Raw genomic sequence first — 26,406 nt, 5'->3', positions numbered from 1 at the left:
TACTGTGCCTTGGATTGAAATTGGCCTCTATCACGATTCATGTAGCTGGGATATCAATCTACCATAATATATTCTCTTCAGCACCCCTGGGAGCCTATATTTTAATTTTTAAATCTTAAGAATGCATGCCTACACTAGTACTCAGTTAATTCTATGCACAGTATTTAGCTATAATCCTTACAATGGATCTTGCAGACAGGGTGGACCCTTGGGACTATTTGTAACACCTGTCTTAAGGACAAATCTGCAGAAATTATTTGGTTCATCAAATTCTTGATGGATTTGCTGTCTCGAAGCAGCGATGTATTGAATGAAAAAGATGTAGAGGGAGCTCCAGAGCATGTTACCTCAGAATAACCCTCAGAAAATATCCAGACCATTCAGTGCAAGACTCAGTTCCCACGCCAAAACCTCTTACAACCTTTGAACAAGCCTTTGCGCGAGACTCATTTAAAAAAAATTGATTTCTGAAATTTGAATCCTAAGATACTATTATCAGCTAACTGTAGATTTGGTAAACCACCTGTCTCTGCCACAAACTAGCCACTTGCATTCCTGTTGCTGTATTTTTCATCTGTACATCATCATAGCTTAAAATTGCTACCAGAGCCATTGCTCATTTTTATTAAAAAAAATTGGAAAAAGGCAAGCACCTTCAGTCAATTCTGTCCAGTACTGGCACAATCCATCTTCAGTGACATCTCATTAATGTTTGCTAAATACAGAAATGCCAGGGGCTAGTATATATAAAAAAATCCAATAACCTACGGACACTTTAACTCTTTCAGCATCGAGCAGTCGTAAGTCGTACAATCATTATGGCGTGGGAACTGAGTCTTGCACTGAATGGTCTGGATATTTTCTGAGGGTTATTCTGAGGTAACCCATTGTAAATAAATCGGACAAAAAAAAGTGCAAAGCATTCCTCCAGATCTTAGTGGAAGACGAGATTCCGGGATGGAAAATTGCAAATGCAAATCTGCTTTAAGATTCTTTGTCAGTGATCTTGTAACACGAACTGCATTAGTTTCATACTCCATAGTGGTTCAATATTTAGAATATGGGACAAGCAAGGTGGAATGCGTCCAGCAAAAGATGTTTAACTGCAGAAAAAAAGATAATGGACATAATGGGATGAGGCTAAAGAAAGTTGTAAATGGTCTAAATGGATTCATCAATATTAAAAGTATTGGTTCTGTTGGAGTTACTGAATTTTCCTGAGTTCAATTCTACCTTACTTAGAATCCTCTCTGAAAAGCTAAAAAAAAATTACGATAGGAGCCTGAACTATAAAAACGTACATCCCTGAGTGAGTGTATGTCAGAATATACACAAATGGCCCCAGAGGACATGAACAGCACCAGACTTGAAATGTGGCATTGCCTCTCGTTTGGCACCATATTTCGAGCCTCTGTATAAAGCAGCATCAGGTTCCCTGTGGTTGTATTTCTAACTCATTGTAAAGATGTTGGTATAATTTACATTAGTGTATTGAAACAGAAACAGATTTCACAGTGACACTCGGGGGGAAAACAAAGCACATTTAAGTACACAGTCTACTTCCAACACACAGTGGGATGCGTTTTTACTGCATATTACATAGTAATGATATACCATGTATAAATTATGAAGTGGAGCTCAGGTGGATTGTGTTTAGAGAAGAGGATCAGAGACTTGGCATTCCTTGAGGAGGGAATATCTGTAGCTCAAACTTCCTGGCTTCCTCTTTGACACCTGGTTACAGAGCTGTATTTCAATGAGGCAGACCCATTTGGCCAGTCATTTAACCCAAGATGCAACCAGCTCTTTCTCTAACCCTTCTTCCACCCCACTCTGATGGACTGGGGGTCTTCATTTATGCTTTCACGTTCTTGCTAGCTGTTTTTGTTTTTCCACTAATTTTGCAGCGTTTAAGTCGGGGCTTACTTCGCAAAGAGATTGTGATTTTTGCCTCAAAAAAAGTTTTGTGTTGAATAACTTGCAGAAACGGCTCTGCAGGAATTAGTTGGACCCACAAATGGTTCATCATTGATTGACGCTGCTTCACAGCCTGATGCTCTGCTGCAAAGCTCTCAGGCAATGCTGTGACATTGCAGGCACTCACAGCCCATTAAATTGTTTGCCTCTGGCATCTAATGCTTTTAATACAAAAACATTCATTGCAGCAAAAATTCCCTAGTGTCCAATATTAAACTTGTATCTATAATGAACACTAAAGTTAGAATGATGCCTTTGCCCCTCTTCCTCTTCTCCCCCACACTCTCTCTCTTCCCCCCTCTCTTCCCCCCTTCCCACCCACTCTCTTCCCCCTCTCTCTCTTCCCCCTCTCTCTCTTCCCCCATCCCCTCTTCCCCCATCCCCCCTTCTCTGCCCCATCCCCCCTCTCTGCCCCCACCCCCCTCTCTGCCCCCCCCTCTCTCTGCACCCCCTCTCTCTGCCCCCCTCTCTCTGCACCTCCTCTCTCTGCCCCCTTCTCTCTGCGCTCCCTCTCTCTGGCCCCTCTCTCTCTGCCCCCCTCTCTCTCTGCCCCCCTCTCTCACTGCCCCCCTCTCTCACTGCCCCCCTCTCTCACTGCCCCCCCTCTCTCACTGCCCCCCCTCTCACTGCCCCCCCTCTCTCTGCCCCCCGCTCTCTCTCTGCCCCCCGCTCTCTCTGCCCCCCTCTCTCTGCCCCCCCTCTGCCCTCTCCCCCTCTCTGCCCCCCTCTCTCTGCCCCCACCTCTCCCCCACAAAATATACCGTCAATTTACTTTACAGTATATTCCGTGAAGCGCTTTGAGATGTCTTGAAGATGTGATGAGGATTATTATCAAAGGCTTTGCTTCTAGTTATGCGACTGTGTTATAACGTTTTACTGTTATTTAAAGCTGATTATTTTTTCCCTATGGTTCAGTTTTGATGTACAAACTATAATTTTATTCCAACTTATAACAGATTTTATTAGGAATTTGAAACTTTGTAATAGTGTCTTTAATCTTTCCTCCTTTTGATTTGTTGTTTGTTTAGTTGCTGAAAGCCTTATGAATGCTATTGCCATTTTGTTTCTCCCCCATCCACCTCCTGAAGGTACTCATTTATGCTAGATACAGTCCTGTCCTGGGTTTTGGCTGTCCTTTGTCACCTTCTCTTGGGCTATTCATCTATAAGTCTAGTGATTGAATGATAGTGTCGTATTTGACAATATAACCAATAACATCCTCATCCATTATCCACGTATAAATACTTTACTGTCGTAGTCAGCGAATAGCGATCAGAAGTGACTAATTTTCCCAGAAATGATGATGCTAATTGTAGTGTTTCTTCTGCTGCCCGGGCTGAGAACTCAGCATAGATCGGTCACTTAAATTGGGGCCATCTGGGTCTGTTTGGCTCAATTTCATTTAGTATCGGATTCCTTTGAGCTATCAGTAATTTGTAGGCTTTCTAAACGTGTTCAGTTGATTATCACTGTGTTTTTGGAGTGAGTGAGAGAGACCGTTTGATATGACACAATCACGCAGGTTTCGGTTAAAGAGGGTCTTTGACCCATTTGATCTCATCCTTCCAGAATACCCATTCACCATCCTCCCATCACAGTGTTCAAACTGTTTCTTAAATATCCAGTGTCCTGGGCCCAACCACTCTTCCTGGTGACCCATTCCAGTACTGAATTACCCTCTATATAAATAAATAAATACTTCCTGGTGTCTGTCTTGAAATTGCCTTCTGCGCCTCTAAACCTTTATCTTCTTGTTCTGTTGTCTCATTTGAACATGTTGTTCTGAGTTTACTTGCTCAATCCCATTTAAAATCTTGTGTACTTCTTAATGTCCCCTCTGAGCTGCCTCCTTTCAACAACAACAGCAAATCACATTTGCGTAGCACCTTAGGACGATGTCAAGACGAAAGAGCTCTAACTTGTCTAATGATTGCACTCAGCTCATTCCTGTAACATTGGGGATTATTTGCGTTTTGCTCTGAGGCCTGGAAAGATCCCTAATGTTGCGATAACCAGAACTGCACACAGTACTTTAGGTGTGGCCCGATCAGAGTGCTGCACAGCTAGAGTGTGAGATTAGGTGATGTGATCTTAATTGATTTGGCAATATAGTTCAGGATGCTATTTGCCTTGCTTTAGCTCCCTTAATTACCCTCCTTCTTCTCCTTCAGCCAGGTTTGAATCATTGCCCTCGATCCACAATGAGATCAGTTTGTGAAGGTATTTTTTCAGTGATACTTTGTAAAGACATCGTTTTGGAAGGTCTGATACTCTACGTCAAATGGCTTTTCACAGTCAATTTGGGATGTCCCAAATTGGGATGGAAACAAATTCTCTGGGTTTGGTCAATCAATATCTAACCTTTCTGAACCAGTATTGGCTGTCATTTATTAGATTATTTTCTTTGCGATAGTTGGCTACCGTTTTTCTCATTATTGAAGTCAGGCCCTAATGAACTTGTAGTCAGGTTTGGTTCTGTCACCTTTCTTGAATATGGAAATATGGTGAAATATGTATTTGTGGAATTCATCCCTGAATTTACTAAATCATCACTGAGTTTACTTTGTAAAAGTATCGTTCTACATTAAAGTCAGCAACTTTAAAACTTTTAGGGTTACAAGTCAACAATTCAGTTTTAAGGAGTTATGTAACAACTGAAAGAACTAAACCTTTCATTGTTTACTGCCCACTCTGACTGACCAATCTTGATCTTTTTAAAAGTATTATTTTTGTTTATCGCAATTCCAATTTTGGCTCTGGACTCCAAGCAATATAGCTTCTCCATCACATGTTTGTAATAGCACTGCAGTGACCTATTTTACTGCTTTCTTTTTGTTACAATACAGCATGCTGCTGGAAAATACTGCTAAATGTATGTTATAAATCTGGATTGATTGGAGCACAGCTTTTTGTTAAGATGAATCCTCTGTGGACTCCCTCGTGACTCAGCAAGGTTATCCAATATGAGTAGTAAACCAGAGTGGACTGGTGAGCCCCAGATTTGATCATTTGGTTGTGCAGAGTTGATTAATCAAGTTAAGACGCCAGCTCCCAATTATCTATGCTGGAAACCCCCCCCATGCTCTTCCCCCCTTCACCCTCCGCCCCCGTCCCCCTCCCCACCCCACCTTCCCCCGTCCTCCTCCCCACCCCACTCTCTCCCACCACCCCACCCCATGCTCCCCCCGCCTCCCTCCGCCCTTGCTAGCAAGTGAATATAAACTTCTGTTTAATGTATCAGAATACAGCAACAAATGTTAGTTTTTTGGGGACCTCTGCGTGCCAAATAACGCTCACACAATTACACCGATATCAAAATATTCATGGGTATTCAGAGCGTGATTTGCTAGGGGCAGTCTCCAGAGCAGAGGATTTGATTTGAATTATTGGTGGCCTCTGATCTCTGAAATTGCAGTATAAAAAGTTGTATTAGAAAGAACTGTTCAACTAAAGTCAGTGTTTAACTGACTGAGCTTTATAGGTTAAATTATCTGTTCTGAGTATGACATGCTAATAGGATTGGCCCAGTGCCAAGTCTGCTTTTTTCAAAAAAGAGAAACTATTCCCTCATATTCTTCAGCACTGGCCCAGAACAGCACAGGTAACAGTGGAAAGGATCCTACATGCCACAAGGCAACCTGGGTTGGCTTGACCTTTGTGGTCACAGTTGTCTCATTACCACTCTTGGGTGATATCAAATCTGACTATTGAAATATTCCTATCAAACGTGCCTACACTGTACAAAATGTAGCATCTCTCTGTGGTTCAGAAAAGCTGCTTTGATAGTCTAAGGGATATTCTGCACTGAACGAGTTAATCTTGTGTGGCTATCAAGCCAGCCGGCATTTTTAATCGTATCCATTTTTATTCTCAAAAATCCACTGCTGTCACTCATCAGGACACTGCCAGCTGCCTCGAGGATCCTGGAGCTGAGAAAGTCTGGAGAAATATGGGTGGATTTTTAGGCTGTGCATTCACCGTGGGCCTATTCCTCTGTGCACCCTGTGTGGTGTAACCCTGCTGCCTCACCATTTGGCTCAGGCTGCTGCTACACTGCAAAACACACCTGTTTCTTAATAGCTAAATATCTCTGCTGTCGCCTTGCTTAAAAAGCCTTCAATCTGATGCATGAGTCGGGCAGCTCAGGCAGACACCTGTTAAAGCAGGTTTTATATGGTGGCCTCAATTCACGACTCTAAGGAGCCTCTTTATTCTTTCAGCCTTCAATGTTTCATCCCCGGCACAAAATGAATCTGACTAGTGGTGCCTGCAAGATAGGACCAGTGAGAGCTCCTATTACCTGTGGTGCATTGCTAAAGCATTTATCTTGTGCCAACTGTGTAAAAGTCGGTGACTATATTTATGAGTATAGCAGGACCTGCCAAGAAGTCAGCTACTGACAAGGTTACACTCACAGGGGTATTGAGTCTAGTCTGGCATTTTGGTATGAGAATAGGGAATGTTGAGCAAATGCAAGTGGATGGATACCAAGGTCTCATCTAGTTTACCCCTTTATTCCCTAAGACTTTGAACGTAATCCACATGGGAAAGAGTGATTACAATCTAGATGCGATGCTGCATAGAAGGCACCCTTTGATACAAGTCGTTTTTGTTTGTTTGCACTCATTTGCATTCATTTGATTATTTTCTGTGGATGTTTTTATTTGATTTCCCTGAATGCTTCTGAAAGTTCTGTATTATGCCGGTAATGGGCACATTTTGCTGGAAATTTGCACTATGTGATGTGAATTATCTATCGCCGGTGATTATGGCATCCTACAAACTTCCACCCATTGTGTGATTGGTGTCAAAGAATTAGCATCTCAAATTTGAGAACAAGATACTCAACAACTGTGGAAAAATGGCTTTGGTGATGGAAGGTAGTTTCATTATTATTATTATTTCACATCCAAAGTTGATTTACCTAATGTTTACCTGCTCTGTTTTGCATGTAGTTACTGGGCATTGCACACTATTATACAGCACAGAAAATAACAAACCTGCATGTAAAGTTAGTCATTTTCTGGTTATGTGGTTTTCTACAAAAAAGTAATTTCTGGTTGTCACTTTAGCAGGTCAAAATTACAATTGAGAATATTTCTTCAAGTTCCAGAAGGAAAAGCTTTTCCCACCTTTAAATATTTACTTCTAGGGTTTATTTTCAGCATTTGACAAAAATGAAGGCTACTGGGTTATTAAAATGAAATGTTCTCATTCAAAATTCTAGGACGAAATGCATCGCTTATTACATATTCATGTTCTAAGCTAACTCCATGAGATTTAAATTTGTAGTTTTCTTGCAACAGGGAGGTCTTTTTATGTTTCTAAACAAAAGTTGAGAAATAGTGGAGCTTATTTAATGCAGCTTAAATAGTTTCTCAAATTTTTTGAAATAATCTTTTGATGGAAAAAAAGACGGCAGAAAATTTATTAATTTTTGTCCATTACATCTCCAAAGAGTCTGGCAGCTGAACATTATGAGGGACATGGCCTGTTGTTTTTTTCTTTGTACTGGGTTTGTAAAACAGCCAAATTTTGTCCACGGTGTACATTACTGAATGCAGCCTACAGCAAGTTGGGGAAAAAGGGTTTCACAACCAAGGAAATTAGACAGCTCAACAAACATTCAGCACGGTACTTAACCAACCCACCCCAACCCTGAGCCAAGTCTGTGCAACACATGCCATTTTTTAGTGCAGAATACCATGATGTAACAAAGAAAATAATTTGGTACAGTGTGCTTTCATGAAGATAAACAGGCATGACATTAACGGTTGTGTTTTTTGACAGAAATGACATAAATGACAACACCATTACAAGCAGTGCATGCATAGATATTGCGATGTTGTTGGCATACAAGGAAAACAATATAAGACGAGTACATAAAGGTATTTTGTGTGTGAAAATTTCTGTAGAAATACAAGTTATTGTATCATTTGTATAGGGAGATATGATTGGGATGTCACTTTGAACAATACTAATAATAATAATCCTTGCTTTTGATATAATGCCTTATCACGTCTCATATCGCTTCACAGAATATACTGTAAACTGAATTGACTGTATATTTTTGTGGGCGAAACACGACAGCCAATTGCGCATAGCAGTGTCCCACAAACATTTCACTGTTGCACAGAGAAGCCTGCTTCGTCTCTGCATGGGGCTCAAGCCAAAATGTTTGGAGGCAGAATAAGTGGATCAGTTGCATTCCAGCTGCGTCCGTTCTGTTCAGCCCATTGGATCCATGGTGCACTTCCTGCCAGCCGTTGCATATGAACATCCATAAAATATTAGAATGAGTTTGTGCCCAGCCATCGAGCCACCCCACAGAGAGCTGACATACAAACTTCATTCACCAGCTTCATTCACCCAATCCATATTCATTGGTTCAAGTCCTTATATGAACAATCGGAAACGTACATGCACAGATGTAAAGTGTGAGAGTTGGTCTTGGGTCTTCATCAATGCTTCACTGTTTCCAAATTCTCACTGGTTTGAATCTCTACACACTTGGTTCTTTGAACAAACCCTGTAGCAAATTTTAAAGATCCATTGGTCTCGCTGAAGTTGTTAGGGAAGGACAAAATGTAGCACAAAATCTTCATTGCTCACAGGAAATTATTAGTGTTCATGTGTTTTGGGAATGTAACAAAATTAGGAATAGAAGACCGTTCAACTCATCCAGGCACATACTACTCCATAGGCCAGGTACTACAACCTCCCCACACGAACAGTGACCACTGACTCTCCAATTACCATTTTATCAATGTGTGTCATTATATTCCTCACCCTGGCATTCAAGAGGCAACTTGCCTTTAATGGATTCCAAGTTATATTTACAAACCTGCCGTATATGCTGTGAAGTGCTTAGAGACCTTCTCGAAGATAAGGCGCTATATCAAATGCAAGGATTATTATTATTATCTGTGCCCCAGATCATCGTTGCTAACAAGTCCCTGCCATTGTTTTTGCTCTTCCTTCTCCTTGGTGATGTTGGGCATTCTGGTGCCAACTTCCCCCAACCTTCCTTTCAGTCTTTTATTCCCCTCTGACAATATGCCTCTGACAGCATATACCTGTTAGTTAATGTTATTGCCTCAGTGGTTTCCTGACTGATGAGTTTAGTCTCTCCTTACCTACTGTATTTCTGACCAAATCTGTTTTTCTGAATCTGCCAAGATTTTACTCTCTGGAAGGTACTATATAAATGCAACTTGTACTGATACCTGATCATTTACCTGTTTGCTCTTGAGTCTGGCTGTCATTCCTATCCTTCTCTGGCAAACTCACCCCCCCAGAGGGCGCTTGAAATGATTTATATTTCATTATCATGCAGAGTCTTTTCACCTTTGTCACCTCAAGGCTGGACTATGGGAACTCTCTCCTCGCCGGCCTTCCCGGCACCTCCCTCCACAAGCTGCAGGTCATTCAGAACTCTGCAGCTCGTGTACTGTCCCGCACCAGGCTTCGGGACCACATCACTCCCACCCTCGCTCGCCTCCACTGGCTCCCCATCCCCCAGAGGATCGAATTCAAGATCCTCATCCTCACCTACAAGGCCATTCACGGCCTTGCTCCCTCCTACCTCTCCAACCTACTATCCCCCCACGTACCTGCCCATACCCTCCGTTCCTCTGGCTCCGGTCTGCTCCACATCCCCCGCCCCAACCACCCTACCATCGGTGGCCGGGCCTTCAGCCTCTCAGCCCCGAGGCTCTGGAACTCCATCCCCCAGTGCCTTCACCGCTTCCTCCCTTTCCTCCTTCAAGGCCGGTCTCAAGACCTTTCTCTTCAACCGTGCCTTCAGCTCCCCTCTCGACTCTCTACCGCCTCCTCGCTCCCTCCCTTCCCTCCCCCGACCATTTCCCCCCACTGCTCGGGTCCCGACCCAACTGTCCAGCGCCTTGGGACGTCTTCCCGACGTGAATGGCGCTCTATAAATGCAATCTTGTTGTTGTTTTCATTTATTCGCGTTCAGTCATTCTGTACTTGAATGATTCCACCTGGACACACCTCTTACACTTAAGTAGTTGTTCTCAACACACTGAATATTCAGAATTGGCATCATTATGTACGACTTGCACAGTAAATCTAAATCCACCTGCTTTGCCAAGGTTGTAATTATTGTCCTGTTGGAGATGGTGCTTGACTCTTCCAGAGCAGAGTAATTAAAATCAACATTGTCTACTTCCTGCTTGTAAAAGTGAAGCACTGAATATAGCTTTCAAGTCTTGTTTTACTCTTCAGTTTCTACTAAAAATCTTGAATTACTTAGACAGAAGCGACCTTCAGAGTGAAGGTATATTGTGTGGGTAGGTCATTACGGTTGACGGAACTTGGTGCCAAAATCAACTCCATTTCCATTATGTGCAGTGAAAACATTTTGCCCGTTGAGCTTTCTGTGTTTTTAACTAATTCTCTGTACCTAAACTAATCTCGAACTGTCCTCCAACATTGCCCACTTTGCCACTACCTTTTGCGCTTGGGCTGCTAAGATTATTATTTGCAGCTTCATCACATCCGGCCTAGAATATTTGTACGACCTACTTGCCCACTCCCAGCTCTCTACACAGAACTTTCCATCTCCCTCCCTCCGCACCTTAAAACCCGTTTTTTCGTTTTGACCGCACTTTTGGTTACCATTCCTCCTGATTTTCCAGCGCCTCAGAACTTCCTCCCAACATGAAAGGCTCTATACAAATGGAGGTTGTTGTTGCCTTCCTCAGCTCCCCTCACTCCCAACGAGGCTCTCAGTCAGCTCTGTGAAGCGTTTGACATGTCTTCCAGACATGAAAGGTTCTATATAAATGCAGAGTTTTTTTATATAAAGGTGGTTTATAGTAGTCTACTCACTGTATTCAGGTTGATGAAGGTTCAGTTGTTGAATATCATTCTCTGTGTGCTCAGCAGTGGCCTCATGTTGTACGTGATGTCATTGCTAGAAATTATGCTTTGAAATATTGCTCCCATTAAATTTTCGATTGGCCTTTGTTGGTCTTTGTTTTGTTTCTGGTGCAAATTATTGCATGTTTCTCTGTTACTAATTAGTAGGTTTTAATTGTGTTGGTTTTGTGAAGATTGCTTTCTGTGTAATAAACCAAACTGAAATGAACAGGAATGCACAGTAGAGCAGTGATTTGCAATTTGCTCCCTTGTTCCCACCCGATTGTTGAGCTGAAATATGAACACACTGTTTCTTTCATTCAAATCTTTCTTTTGCAGACCGCATTCTCGCTGCTTCTGGGACCTTTTACTTTCTTTAACGTGCAGAAGACCAAATACCTCCAAATCGTCACTTCATTAATGAGATGGATAGGTAAGACTTTTCTTTTAAAAAAAAACTTCTAACTTTGAACCATAATTACAGCTTCTATTCCTTAAGGGTTGCAATAGCACATCCAAGACAAGATTTAGCTGTTTTGTATTATAGAATATGCTCAATAAGTAACCGACTTCGGACTTGACAGGAGGCTTCTGTTCTTTGTGGCCTATGCTGAGGTTCTACATCTTGGATTGAAGCTTTTCAATGGACAGTCATACTGATGAGCTATCTGTTGCAGAAATGCATGATCATCCTAAATGTACAGAGTCGATATCCATTTTAGTTTAAATAATGTGTATTTTAAATTCATCCCCTTTTGTGACTACTCTGTATAAGAGGATAAATGAGTTGGCTGGGTGTAACAGAAAATAAACATAGTTAGCAGAATGAGGTCCCAGACACTGACACTACGTTCATTTATACCACAAGGAATTGGCAGAGGGTTGACATACTATGAACTAAATCTATAGCAGGATACTGTGTTAAATACATTTAGGCAGCACATTTCACATCGGGAGGAAGTCTCAAAATGTTTAACACTGCAAGCTGGGCACCTGAGCTCAGGTGGAAGCTGATTTAAAGACTGATGGAACTGTCTGGAAATTCTCATAATTTAGCTGAAAATAACCTGGCTCAATCACCTGACAATGGGTTTCTAATATCTAACAATTTAAACATAGCTTAAGGAAACAATTCTCGGGAATGGTTTGTGTGACAAACATCCAGCAGATAGACAGGTTGTGATTCCCCAGCAGCTAAACTGTACAAGTCTTCTGCTATATTGAATGATCAAATGGAAGATTTAGCAGGTTATTATGGGGATTACTATATGTGTGAACTCCCTGTTGTGTTGTGAAATCTTCGTACCTTGTCATTGTGGGAAATGGCCACCTGAGCATTACTTATGCTTCAAGTGGAGTCCTGTAGCTCAGTGCTTAGAGCACTCGCTTTGCAAGCGAGAGACGTGGGTTCGATTCCCGGCAGGGCAAAACGTTGGGCAAGTTTTCTTACTCTATACAACTCTGTTCACCTAGCAGTAAGTCGGAATCCGGTTGTTAGTCAATTGGGGATCGCTTTTCCGGGTATAATAATTCCTTCAAAAAATAAAAATAAATTGATCAGTCAATCTTCGACTGTTTGTGGGACGCTGCTGTATGCAGCGTTGGCTGCCGCGTTTCACCCACAAAATATACAGTCAATTCACTTTGCAGTATAAGCTGTGAAGCGCTTTGAGATGTCTTGAAGTGTAATAAGAAGCTATATCAAATGCAAGGTTTATTATTATTCATATTATCTTAATTATATAGTCATTAATGGTTGGATCGTAACATCTCTAAAGATTATTTAATTTGCTGAAATTAAAGTGAATCAGTAGTCACTTTCTATATTGACTATTTTTCGGGGTGAACTCTGTGGTGGGTGTTCTGGAATGGGATATGATTTCATTTTCCATACCACTGGAAGTTTCTGATTAACTGGTAATGTCATTTTTCAGGGTGCTAAAATCAACTGTAATTTCAATCTGTTATTTGAATTGTAATAAATGTGGGGGAATAATGCATGTGACAAAAGATGGCCAGAGATGACTTGCTTTCTGATCATTTCCTCCCTCCCCCCTCACTCTTCTAAACTCCATTTGGTCCTGTCCCTCACGGCAAAAATGATAACTAGATCTCGAGTTCCTGATGTAATCTACCTCCTACCTGTTTGACGCAGAAAGGTGGTGCATGAACATATGTCATTCCACTGCTTCAGTGCGAGGAAGTAACGTTGGAAACTGTCCAAAACTGCAGTCCAGAACTGTTGAACACCAGGATTGATCTGTGCCTGCACAGGGAATGTTACCCTCAGAAGGAGAATTATACTTTGATGTAGCTTATTCAGAAAACATTACAATAAACTCACTATTCATTCATCTCATAATTTACCATTAGTTCTTATGCTTGGCTCAGAATTTCTATACAATGGAGGAAACAGAATTGATGTATTGCTGTTTATACTTGTGTCTAGTGTCTGGTTGCCCAGATCCTTTGATACACCTTTAAACTATTAGTAACCTGATTAGGCCTGAATATTTGAGTAGCAGGAGTTTTATGCGTCACATGGGATTACGTATGACTAGACAAAGAACATTGCAGTCCATTTGTCTAGTCTTATTTTCAAATATCTCAAGTTCCAGAAGAAAACGCAAGCTTCATTTCACCTTGTGCTTAGAGCTTGTTCTACTCTAGCAGCAATGATAATAATAATAATCCTTGCATTTGATATAGTGCCTTATCACGGAATATACTGTAAAGTGAATTGACTTAATATTTTGTGGGCAAAACACAGCCACCAATTGAACACAGCAGTGTCCCACAAACAGTTGTGGATTGAGTGACCAATGTTTTTTTGATGCACAGGAAGAGATACATTCCTCCCAAGTGCTAGAGAGAAAACTAGTCAAGTTCTAATTTGTAGAGTAGCCCAAATGTCTTGAGCCATTGGTACTGTTATTCATTATTGCCATTCAGTGATTTAGGCTGAACTATTCTTGTCCGATGATGGGGTGCACTTGGACAGTTATCTGTAAGACACAAGACTGGGGACAAGTTATCGGATACAAATAGGTTTAGAATTAATGGTTCTCTGTATAAGAATTGAAGTTGTGCAAAGTGAGAAATCTCACCAATCCCAGAAAATCAAAGATAACAATCCTTGTGTTTTGGTATAGCGCCTTTCATGACAAAAGGATGTCCCAAAGAGCTGCACAGGGTTTGCTATTAAGTAGTTAACTGTATTTTATGTATCGCCCACAAAATATACAGTCAACAGTCAATTCACTTTACAGTACATTCTGTGAAGCGATTTGACACGTCTCAAAGACGTGATAAGGCACAATATCAAATGCAAGGATTAATTGCCTTGGGACGTTCTCCTGATGTGAAAGGCGCTATACAAATATAATCTTGTTATTATTTGTAGGCAAACCACAGTGCAATCTCACCCCAATTTCTACCGGACAACGAGACCGTTGCCTTTTTTTAAAATGGAAATGGTAAACATTCTTGCCATAAGAACCATTGGGACCAGTTTATTTTTTGATATTCACTTCTGCAGAAACTAACCACCAGCAATGACCGTGATGGAGAATTGACTGTGTGCAAAAAAAAAATGGAATGCTTGAGTAAACCAGCATTTTATTTCTCTACCTGTGTCTTCGGGTGTAGAAGAGGGATTAAGTTTCAGAATTTTCCAGGCTGATTTGTTTTGACCACTTTCTCAGCTCAGTGACAACTACAGCCAATTGTTTCCCAGCCACAAACCTATAAGGGTCTCTCTGGGATATCTCTCCTCTGTCACTGACATTTAATGAAGTGGCACTTGGTGTATTATGTCTTTTTGTTCAGAGCAGCTTTTCTTTTCACCGTTTTTTTAAATTAAAATTCTACATCCGTTATGTAGCAAGTCAATTAGTAATTTTTCATTTGAAACGCATGGAAATTGTTAACATATTGTAATAGAGCTGTGTTTCTCAATGCGCTATAAAGTACAACCTTTATGTACAAAAGTAATCATTTTGATTGTGTCTGATTTTTCTAATTAAATAATTCACTCTCCTGTGAAAGACCAAACGCTATGGTATGATGAGCTATCACAGTTTGACAGCAATGCCATATAGTGTTAGCTAAAGACACAGCTTCAGATCACTTATTATGCATTGGTAACCTTTTTCCTTACCAGACAGGTCTGTAGGATCCAGCAATTTCCAAGTTACACTGTCATTCTTTGTCCTTGAATATTTGACGGGTTGAGGTATTATTCAGAAAAGTTTTTAGTGGTAATTTAATTCAAAATATTTGCATAGAAACTTTGAGTTTAATAGATTATGATAATGCATGTGTATCTATTTGGAGGATTTGAGTTGGTTTCATGTGGTCAGTCACAAGGTACAGTCACTTGTCAGAATCAGATTAAAGTTTGAGAACTTTAATCGTATATTTGCTATAGATTCAACATTACCATAATTTACATTAATTTTGAAATTAAGCACTCCAGTTCTTAGTGTTCACTTTATATTCATAAATGTAGATAAACCTATCTTTGTAATATTACTGACCTATGTGCTCGTGTAGTTAGCGTACCTCCAGGACAGGAATATGATTATGGGTTTAGATTAGGTCTGATGTCAATTAGAACCATATTATGGATAGTTTTGTGTTGCGTTTCCACATGTATTGGCTTGAGATTCCTGCAAACTTACTTGATGCAGCTTTAAAATGACTAGATTGTTTAACATTGCGGGTACTTAAAGGTATCATTTTTTTTGTTCATTCTCTACTGAAACCAGATGTCTTCACAAAATTGCCAGTTGTTTTTCTTGAATAAAGGTATTTTGTTCCAAATCTCTGACCATGCTAGCAGGAGTTAAACTTGTGCTGTGGGTTACCTCAAAAGCCATCACTGTGATTGAAAACTGGCTGCCCCTGAATGTATTGAGCCAGAGTACATTGAGAGTTGTGTGAAATACAGTACTAACAGTGGAGACTTGGATTTTGATGCAGTTTATCATACCTGTGCCATCTAAAACTTTTTCTTCAGCCAGTGTCTTCAGTTGGCTTGATAGTCTGATTATTTCTGAAATAATAAATGAAACTGCACAGTCGCAACATTTGTTTGATACCTTTCCTGGCAAGGACTCTGACTTTTTATGGATCACAATGACTCATCATTACTCTTATTTATAGATCGTTATTAGATTTGATGGTTGGCCACAGAATATCTCAAGAAAGGGCTGTAAAATGAATATAAAATAAATCACTTTAATAATGAAACCTTGCATTTATTGACTTTGCAATTGCTCTGTTTACAGGGTTGCTGTGATTTGCGTTTTTGGTAAAACTACATTTCTGTTCGAAAGTACAGCGCAAACATTTTGAGCAAAAGCATAATAGCTAAAAGCTCAATGTGTTCACATCTCTTACTTTTCAATTTCCTGTCAGTTACCATCGAACCTTAATCTTTAAGGGTACATTAAAGTAAAAATCCACACGATATCCTTCAAGTTGAAATCCTCTGGTGCTCAGTTTTGTTGGTGCATGAATTTTGTCAAAATAATGATTTCCCCCACCAACAACTTGCATTTATATTGTGTGTTTGATGTCAGAGTACCATACTTCAAAGTCCTCGAACTGGCTGGATAACATCTTGCATTGAACACAGATAATACAAAGAGACTTTGCTTGTATTACACACAGACCCAGATCTTATCTGTTGATTGGGGTAGCCATTTCCCAATGAGAAGAGCTGACAAATAGACTGGTAATCCTAACCCGAGCAACTCCTGTTCATTGATAACCGAGCAAAGTTGACTAAATTAATAATAATTTGGTCACTCAATCTATGACTCTTTGTGGGACACTGCTGTCACAATTAGCTGCCGCGTTTCGCCCACAAAATATACAGTCACTCCATTTTACAGTATAGTCTGTGAAGCCCTTTGAGACGTCTGGAAGACTTGCATGCAAGGATTATTATATTATTATAAAAACTGTCTTGCTCGTTCTGGGTAATTTTACTAGAACCCAAAAGGGCGAAATAAGGAGAGATTTAGATACGTCTTTTTTTCTCTGAACATTTAAACCCACTTCTTCTAAGGAGCTCCAGAATGTATACTATGTTTTCAATCATGATTTTTTCCTAAAAATAGAAGTTTAAAAACCTGGTAAATACACAATTAGTTGTTCAAGAAATATTGTTCTAGGATTAGGATTTAGATTCTCTGAAAATATGTTGTCAAGTTTTGCACTACAGCAGTTTAATCTTTCAATCAATCTAAACTAATCCAAACATTATGCAAAGGAAATTGGGCATCAACATATCCATGACTATCAAGGGGAAATATTAACAATGATGTATGTCTGTGCATTGGAACCTGAATGGGATGGAAACTGCTAATTTGCACATCAACAATTCTATACAATAGAAGGGTTAGTGCAAAATAAATATAATATAGTGCAAAAAAAAATTTAGTACATCAGATATTGTACTTGGATTGGTTGGATAATCGATGCTAATTGGCCACGTTTCACAATGTGACCTTTCCTTAATCAATTTGGAGGCAAAACAACAAAGGGCAATTTCCATATCACAGAAGTGCATTGTTATTGATAAAAAAAATTAAGGTGCCTAATGCAGCCCAGTTCCACATTAACATGTCATCTGTTCAATGTCTCTTGCTAATGAAAACTTGGGATCATCAAGATGAATCAGTAAAAACATGGAGAACAAATTTCAAAGCCAATTTGGATCATGTAGAATACTCCTAAATTTGTCAGAAATGTACTTGATTTAGTCCTAATAAAGTCAACTAATTTTATACTGCTTGGCTGATTTATCTTGATTATCCTGAATTTTAATGATCTGGATCCATTAAACAGAACTTTAATGCAGCAACAGAGTTTTTTCTTCTACCAGTTATAAAATAGATCATTTGTTTATTGCCTACAAGCATTAGAAATATGTCACATTAGAGCTGCAAACAAAATCTCTTGTTAACATAAATTGTGTTCAAAATTATGAGCGGTTTGGGTAGAGTAGATAGGGGGAAACTGTTTCCACAGGCAGGTGGATCAGTAACCAGGAGACATAGATTTAAGATGATTGACTAAAGACTCAGAGAGGGAGATAAGGAGAAATATTTTTATACAGAGAGTTGTACAGTCTGGAATGCACTGCCTGTAAGGGTGGTGGGAACAGATTCAATAACAATTTTCAAAAGGGAATTAGATGGGTACTTGAAAAGGGAAATTTTGCAGGGGTTTGTGGAAAGAGTGGGGAGTGAGACTGATTGGGTAGCTCTTCCAAAGAGCCAGCGCAGGCACAATGGCCGAATGGCCTCCTTCTGTGCTGTAATATTCTTTGATTCTATAAATTGTAACTTATCAAGATGTACATGGGCTGCATATGCCCAGAGCTTTTCCTGAGTGAGCCCATTTTCAACCCCATTTCATCTTTTTCATACTTTTGTTTATGCTGTACAGTAGTTGTCTTTTGACTTCCTTCAACTCATTTCCCTAAATGTCAGCCTCGCTCAGTTGGTAACCCTCTCACCTCTGAGTTAGAAGATTTTGATTTCATAAACCCACATTAGGCCTTTGAGCTCGTACTCTAAACTGACAATCCAGTGCAATGATGGGGGTTGCCTGTTGGATGAGATTTTAAACCGAGCTCCCATCTGTCTGTTCAGTGTGGATGTTAATCCCACGTCATGAGTCAAAAAGAGAAGGGAGTTTCTCCTGATTATCTGTCCAGCAATCCTCCAGGTAAAGTTGGCATTTGCTTCATGCTGTTTGTGGGACTTTGCTGTGCACAAATTGGCTGCTGTGTTTACCAACAAATAATTGCTACACTTTACAGATACTTTGAGAAACAATTTTGTGATGCTCTCGACGTTATAGGCACAATATCAAATGCAAAGGTTAGTATTAAAATGGCAGCACAACTGCAGACCAATGCTGAGCTCTTTCTCCTTTCATCAGAACTAGGTTTTTGCAGTTGGTCTCCAGTTGGAAATATTTTATTGTTTCTAAACCAGTTGTCAAATCTGCTAGTAGCCACAACCACTATCCTTTTATGCACATCTCATTTTAAGCTTGAATAAGTCTAACCCACGTCCCTCTTGCTGGATGGGCAGAATTCTTCAAAACCATTGGTTCCAAGGACACCGAACTTCACAGCAATCTAGCTCACACATCAACCGTTTCCAATAGACAGCAGCACGACCAACTCTGGAACAATTTCTGAGCATAGTTAGCAAGTATATAAGCTTACGGACAGCTGCTGTATGTCAAGCATGACAAGTCTTATCCCTGCCCTCTCTTTCCCGATGTAATTCCAAAATTGTATCTGTGCTTCTGAGTCTCGTAGAGTGATAACATTACAGATTCCTACAGCAGAGTAACGGCTCACTCGTCTGAATCAGCCAGAAATTTACAACTTTTCTTTGGCTCAAGTTGCCTGGAGCTGTGTAACTTTGTGTATGTTTATCACTATTAGATTTAAGGTTGCTGTGCTGCCTCCTCAAATAAATTACATTGGGGGTGGGGTGGTGGGAGGAGGAAGCACCTAACTAGCTAAGTACGGTATACTGTTTTTGACTCTATTGGGTGATGTTAATTTATGCGGTGGTTGATGTTGACTCAGAGAAAAAATATACTTTATCTGTGGTTGTAATCCAATGTGGTTTTAAGGTCACACAACATTAAGGCCTGCTGCACAATTCAGCAATCCAGCCCGGCTTCTGCTGGTTAATTTGTCCTCCAGAGATTAAATGAAATACTTCTTTAAAATTCCGTTCAGGGCTTTGTGCCTTTTCAAATCTTGGATTCTAATTGGGAACCTGTGCGTTTATAAAGAATATTTAACAATTCCTTGTATTCTGCTTCTGATTTTTCAAAATTTAGATAAAAGCTGAAACTTTTTTTCTGGTAAAAGGTGCCATTCAAAGCAAGAATGATTGAATATCTGCTGTTATCTCTGGGTATGAAATATATTCGTGTATCAGAATAGTTTGTTCACTTTTGGGCACATAAATGCATTTGGAAAAATACAATCTGCATATTTTTACAGTGTCGTTATGAATAAGTTGTCTCAGTTCTTTGTTTCCTCGATAACTCCAGCATAATGTCCTTGAGTTAAGTGGACAAGAACCACATTAAAATTATTCATAGCCGCGCAGTAGCTGCTGCAGTGTACTGTGGCTGCAGGTGAATGTGAAAGAGGCAATGAAATTATCACTTTCACTCAAGCTAAATTACGGTGAAATTTTCATTAACCTTTGAGCAGTGTGATTATTTTTCTAAAAAAATTTTCAACGCATTTTCTATTATTACTAATCTTTAAGGGGAAAAAGTATTTCTTATCCTGATATAAGATAAGAGATATTAGTGCGATTTGCATTTCTGTGTACTGTAGTGAGGCTTTTTCAATCAGAATCAGACTGTTGGGTCGGGAAGCATTGCTTGGCCTTTTGTACCTTGTTTCTGTATCGGGAACAACAGCAAGAAGTGAGCTGCTTACGTTCTCAATAGAAAAATAGTGCCTGTCTATAGTTAGCGAGATATACAGAACTATAACTCTTAAAATGGGGGATGTCACTCCTTCAGTTTTGGTATCGAAGCAGTTCAGTTGCTGCTGGAGTAGGAACGTAGTCCTGTAGCTCAGTGGTTAGAGCACTTGCCTCGCAAGCTAGAGACCTGTGTTTGATTCCCGGCAGGGCGAAAGGTTGGGCAAGTTTCCTTACTCCACATGCCTGTTTACTTAGCAGTAAGTAGGAACCCGGTTGTTAGTGGATTAGCGGATTGCTTTTCCGTGGATAATAATCCCTCAAAAAAACAATAATAATTTGGTCACTCAATCCACGACTGTTTGTGGGACACTGCTGTGCGCAATTGGCTGCCATGTTTTGCCCACAAATATAGTCAATTCACTTTACAGTATATTCTGTGAAGCGCTTTGAGATGCCTCGTAGACCTGAAAAGCCCTCTATCAAATGCAAGGATTATTATTATTAGGAATCGAACCCAGATCTTCTCGCTTGCGAGGCGAGTGCTCTAACCACTAAGATACAGGACTTCATACCCGTACCAACAAATCTATCCATCTCAGTCTTGAAGGTGAGATAAGGATTCTGCACTTTGCATCACTTTTTTCTTTATTGGACAGAGGTCGTATCATTGGTGTCTTATTTTCATCTGTAACTTTTTCAAGTTTATGCATACATTTTTCTAATGCTGGTGAATGATAAAATGAGTAGAAGCAATTTTAGCTTATGTATGTAGAGCAACCCAGTTACATTTAGTTAATATCCCATCCAAAATATCTGCCGTCCTTGGAGTATTGTAATGACTTCTTGAAATAATATCAATGAGCAAAATGTACTTAAAATTCTACATGCTTGGTAGCCTGTCAGAGAATTATCGAGGCAGAAAAAAAAAGGTTGGAACGGTCACTTATGACACAGGCTGCTACTGTGAGGAATTATTCCTCTGCGATCAATGGGTAACTAATCTAATGGAGTTTACACTCTAGCATCTTGTGGTGTTCGAATTGCTTAGTGAATATTAAGAACCTTATAGTATGGAAAAAGGAAAGGCCATTGTGTCCATTTGGTTTCAGAGGTATGGGATATAGAATAGTGTCTTTTTTATTTGGTAATGACTGGCCTATTCTGCTCCAATACATTCCTAAGATTCTAATTCATTCGACATCAATTGAAAATGTCCACATGGGACAGATTTTGAGATAGTCACTGCAGTTTAAGTGAATTGCCCAAATATCAGAGGCAGAGGACAGCAATGAGCAGGATCGCCAGCCTAATAAGAAGAGGTTTGAAGAGCGAGAAAATAAGGGAACGCTTTCTATTTGCATAAGAGACGTCTTGAAGGATAGCTTCCAGAGTTCTATGCAGTGATGAATGGAATACAGCACAGAAACTGGCTATTCGACCCAATGAGTCTGCGTTGGTTTTCATATTCCTCATAGGTCTTCACTCACTGCTTCCCTCCCATACCCTTCTTTTCCCTTCTCCCTCGTAGGTATATCTAGCTTCCTCTTAAATGCGTCTATATCATCTGTTTTCAACCATCGCTTCTGCTAACTTTACCAAAATCTTTGATAATTTTGAACACCTATTAGGTCTTTTAGATGTCTCTTCTCTGGCCCCAAAAAAGACCTAACCTATTCAGTTTATCTTGATAGTAACCTGTCAGCCCTGGTATCATCATAGGAAATCTATTCTGTACTCTTTCCATCCAGCTATTGCTCCATGCAGAAATTAGCCTTCCTGAAAGTACAGGTGCAGGCAGCCTGCTTAGAAGAGAAATGCTAGATTCAATGTTATTTCACGACTGCTAGTTAGTTATTAGTGATTGTACTGTGTATCCTGTGCTGAAAGGTTAAACGTCTGTGAAGAAAGATATTGTGATAGCCCAAGTCGCATAGTAAAATTCATGCCTGCAAATAACTGCTGACTTGCCATCAGCATGCCTGGAATGTCATTATGAATGCCTATTTCCACATTAAGTCCCGTGTGCATCTTTTTAGACACTATGGTTATCCATCGGAATAGAGTTCTTTTACGAGTTAACATTTCTGAGGTTCTGTCTGTCAAGAGCAATTGGAGTTGAAAGTCTAGACAATAAGTTGAAATATATACCTTAAGGATACAACAGTGACCTCATCCCATTTCCATTAAGTGTCCATAACTGTCTCTCCCAGAAATTCACAAATTCAAACTGCTGCAGGGTAGACTGAAGAACGAGTATGCTATGTGCACAGTCAAATTGAATTTGGATTTTGAAATCTCATTTTTCCAGCAGCTCTACTTGGAGATGGGCACCTGATACAGGAGTAAGAGATTCTGTTGAAGGTATTTTGACAATATGATGTTAACTATGGAAAGGCATCATTTGGTACATTGAAGCTGGAATTAAATTGACACATTGATAAAGCTGTGAGTTTACTCTTTCATATTTTTTGTGTGTGTTGATATCAAGGGGCCAAGTCATTGCAAATTATTTATGAAAAGTCTGCACCTTGGAATTTTCATCTGTTGGATGATATCAATCATGGAGTATTGTCTGCGTGATAGTCAAAGCACAGTGGCTGAAAGGTAATTTGTTATCATTAATGCTGGCATATTGATTCTGTGCTCAAAACCTCTTCCTGGAGCAGTGAAAAATTATTCAATTATATTTTGCCAAAACTCAAGAGCAGTTTCAGCACACAGCTGACCCCGCAAGCTGCATTTTGCAACAAATGGTTATCATATATTTATTTACACAAAACGCTTTTTAATTCTGTATTTTGCATTTAATTTCATTTATTTTAATATCAACATTTGTGGAAACGGGCTCACTGAAGAAGAATTCACACGAGATCTTGGTGAGGTATCAATTGATTGCATTTTATAATGCTGTGACTCAAAGTTCCACCAACTACTGTTACCTGGATTTAGCAATCATAGATATCGTACATTTTGGTGGGCTCATTATGCCATTCTCTCACTGTCCCTCAGTCTCCAAACACATCTTATCTTGTGAATCACTTCTACCCTATCACTTCAAAAGCAGCTTGGTGCAGTGATGGGGGAAATTAGTTAGGTGGGTGTTCTGAAGGGCCTTCTTCATCTTGACCGATCTTATGACTCCAGCAGTATGTGAAGGATATTTAAGTTAAGAGAAACATGGAAATTTACTGGCCAATTGTTTTCTCACTAGTTCTTTTAAGAGCAGTTTAAAAGATGGTGTGCATTAAAACGTGGGACCTCAGTCTTCGAATGCTATGTGTATCCTAGTTTAGCATTCCCTCAAGTTCTTGGAAATGAGTTATCAAACTGAGTGACAATGTCTTTTTGTTTGCTCTAGGTAAAAGCAAACTGTCTTATTTTAGAATATAATCCACATTTATCTTTCTATAGTTCTAGATTATATGGGAAGGGGAGAAGATTGCCTGAATCACATCTCCTTAGTGATTTGTTCCCCTTCCTCCATCACTTTTGGTCTCTGGTGATACTAACCCAGGAATGTGAAGACTGCTGTTATAGTCTAACAATTTAATTAGTTATATGAAGTAGGTCATTTCTCTTTTTTTATATCATTTAAAAAAAAATCCTCCTCCATATAATTTTCTCTGCTGCTGTTGTAAATTTCCACAGGTTCCACCTGCTTTGCCAGGCAAGCAAGATAATAATAATCATAATCCTTGCATTTGATATAGCGCTTTTCACGTCTTCTAGACGTTTTAAAGAGCTTCACAGAATATACTGTAAAGTGAATTGACTATATTTGTGGGCAAAAGAGAGATTCGAAAAGAACAAAAATTCTTAAAACAACCTGCTACAGGATAGGAAGTGAAGCTCAGTAAGAGAATCGCTGCTTCAACAACAACAACAACAAAAGATTACATTTGTATAACGCCTTTCACGTCAGGAGAAGGTCCCAAGGTGCTGGACAGTCAGGGATCTACAACAGGATCTAAAGTTATAGAATTCTTGTTGAATTGAAATTGGTGAACAACAGAGCAAGGGAGACCAACAAAGAAAGCATATCCCAGAGATACCAAAGACAAAGGCAAGGTTTTCACCAATAGTAGTAATAGAGTAAGGCGCAAATTCTGGTAATAGATTAGAGCTTTAAAATTAAAGCTTAGTGCTCAATAGAATGTTGAGGTTGCAATTCAGATGCAGATTTTGTCAAGGTCTAGAAAGATTAATATAGTTAGCATATTAATTGTATGACTGGAAAAGAGGATAGTCGGAGCATAGTTTGTTGGCAATGATGCGATCATGGATTGGCAAAAAGGGCTGCTTGATGTAAATCAAAAACTTGAGAAGATAAGATCTGGGAAGAGGGGCAAGAAGCTATAGAAAGTAGGGCTAAAGGGCCCATTTATAAGTTGGCCATTTGCTTTATCAACCTTTGGAGATGCTGTTCATTACAGGTGGGTTTTCTTATTTCCTGATGGTGCAATGTGTCATCATACCAATGTGTTGCAAAAGGAATATCCAAGTTGAGCCATAGAATTTGGCAATCCACCTGCTGTCATTAATTCCCCAGTACAGATGGCTTTGCTTATTACTATTGAGCCCAATTGTTTAAGCTACTGGATGCATTCTCGAGAAAACATTAAAGGACTGCTCTCTTGAGCTTTTAGTTTTTTTTTGTTTCATGATGAATAAAATTTTGATTAATTGAAGTTACATTCCCAGTAGTTAGCTGTGCTTTGAATAATGAATACATTTATTGGATTACAAACGCAACATATAATAAGTTAAATGGCTTCCAATGGGGTCTAATTTGTAATATGCAGTTCACAAAAAGGCTGACAACTAAAATGCCGTCAGGAAATGACCAGACACTTTGCTCACCAGCCTTAAGATTTGATTTGTATTTGGTGTTACAAACTAGAAGCACAATTAGTGCAATGAAAATCACAAATAAGAGCCCCCTGTAGTAAAATCTTCTGTCTTGTGAATATACTTAAAGTACCATCAGAGTGGAACAAACTATGCCATCACGTGTAATGTTTCCTCTCAAAATCCTCCACACACCATTGCATTAGGTCCGCCGAGATTCAGACTATTGAGGATTGCAAGAGGACAGCATCCCTTTGAGAAATCCATGTCATATTATGCCAATGTGACATTTTCATGTCCGCCTGACATGAAAGGCTAATCTTATCATTGTCGAGACACTCTGTACTTTACGCGTTTTAGTCCTTTTACATTCCCACAGTCTCCCCCCACCCCTGCTCCCCCCCCCCGCCCCCCACATAAAGATCAATATCAGACTTGTGTGGGTGTTCGGTTGAAAACAATCTAAAATGTCCTAAGAAGGAAAATTGGCTTCAAGCACTCTAATAAACGGGAGACAAGCAACTGATGGTTACGGTCATTGATACTGAATGCCTTTGGCCCAAGAAATGTTGCTCAGGCATTTCACCCGCAGGTAGGCAAAGACCCTCAAAGAAATCCAAAAATGGTTCAATGACCCAAGATCGTTTCAAAAAATCTAAGGGTTCCAAAACATTTTACGATCGATTTGCCTCAGGATCCTTAAGATCCTATCAGCTCATGTCCTGTGTTTGTGAGTGGGGAAGCTGAATCCAGAATGTCACACTATTTCCACCTTGGTGCGTAAATTTAGTTTTGCACAGATTGTATCTGCTGTTTGAGCATGTGGTTTTTATGAACCAAAATCTCTGTCTCGGAAGACAGAACTGTTGTTAGCTTCAGTTTCAGTCTGTAGAGTTTGTGATTTACAAGCTGTCTGTTGCCTCACCTTATCTGCTTTGGTTCCTGATGTAGATTTATGATTGGTCAAAACTGAGAAGTGCAGGGAAGCTTCTCTTTATACACAGCATAGTTGGAATGCCAGACAGGGTGTGAAATATATAGCCGTAGAACGCCAGTTATATGCACAGCAGATATCCACCTGTCCCTTTAAATAGAGTTACGATGTCAGCTCAGCACAAAAATGTAGTTGCTCAAATACATACATTGTAACAAGGTTTGCGAATTTACTTGAGCGCAGGGAGATAGATGTAAGATCTAATCCAAGCAAATA

The 26,406-nt window shown here is 39.8% G+C and overlaps 1 protein-coding gene across 1 annotated transcript in view; it reads left to right on the top strand.

Moving 5' to 3' along the window:
* tmem104 (transmembrane protein 104) overlaps nt 1–26,406 on the top strand; it is a 96,140-nt gene that overhangs the window by 42,947 nt on the left and 26,787 nt on the right. The window contains exon 9 of the mRNA XM_042342462.1: nt 11,200–11,293. Within this exon, the coding sequence (XP_042198396.1) occupies nt 11,200–11,293 (94 nt within the window). The remainder of the gene's footprint in view (nt 1–11,199; nt 11,294–26,406) is intronic.

Source organism: Callorhinchus milii, unplaced genomic scaffold (assembly GCF_018977255.1).
Source record: "Callorhinchus milii isolate IMCB2004 unplaced genomic scaffold, IMCB_Cmil_1.0 Scaffold20, whole genome shotgun sequence".
Taxonomy (NCBI): Eukaryota; Metazoa; Chordata; class Chondrichthyes; order Chimaeriformes; family Callorhinchidae; genus Callorhinchus; species Callorhinchus milii.
This window is presented reverse-complemented; position numbering and strand designations above follow the sequence as displayed.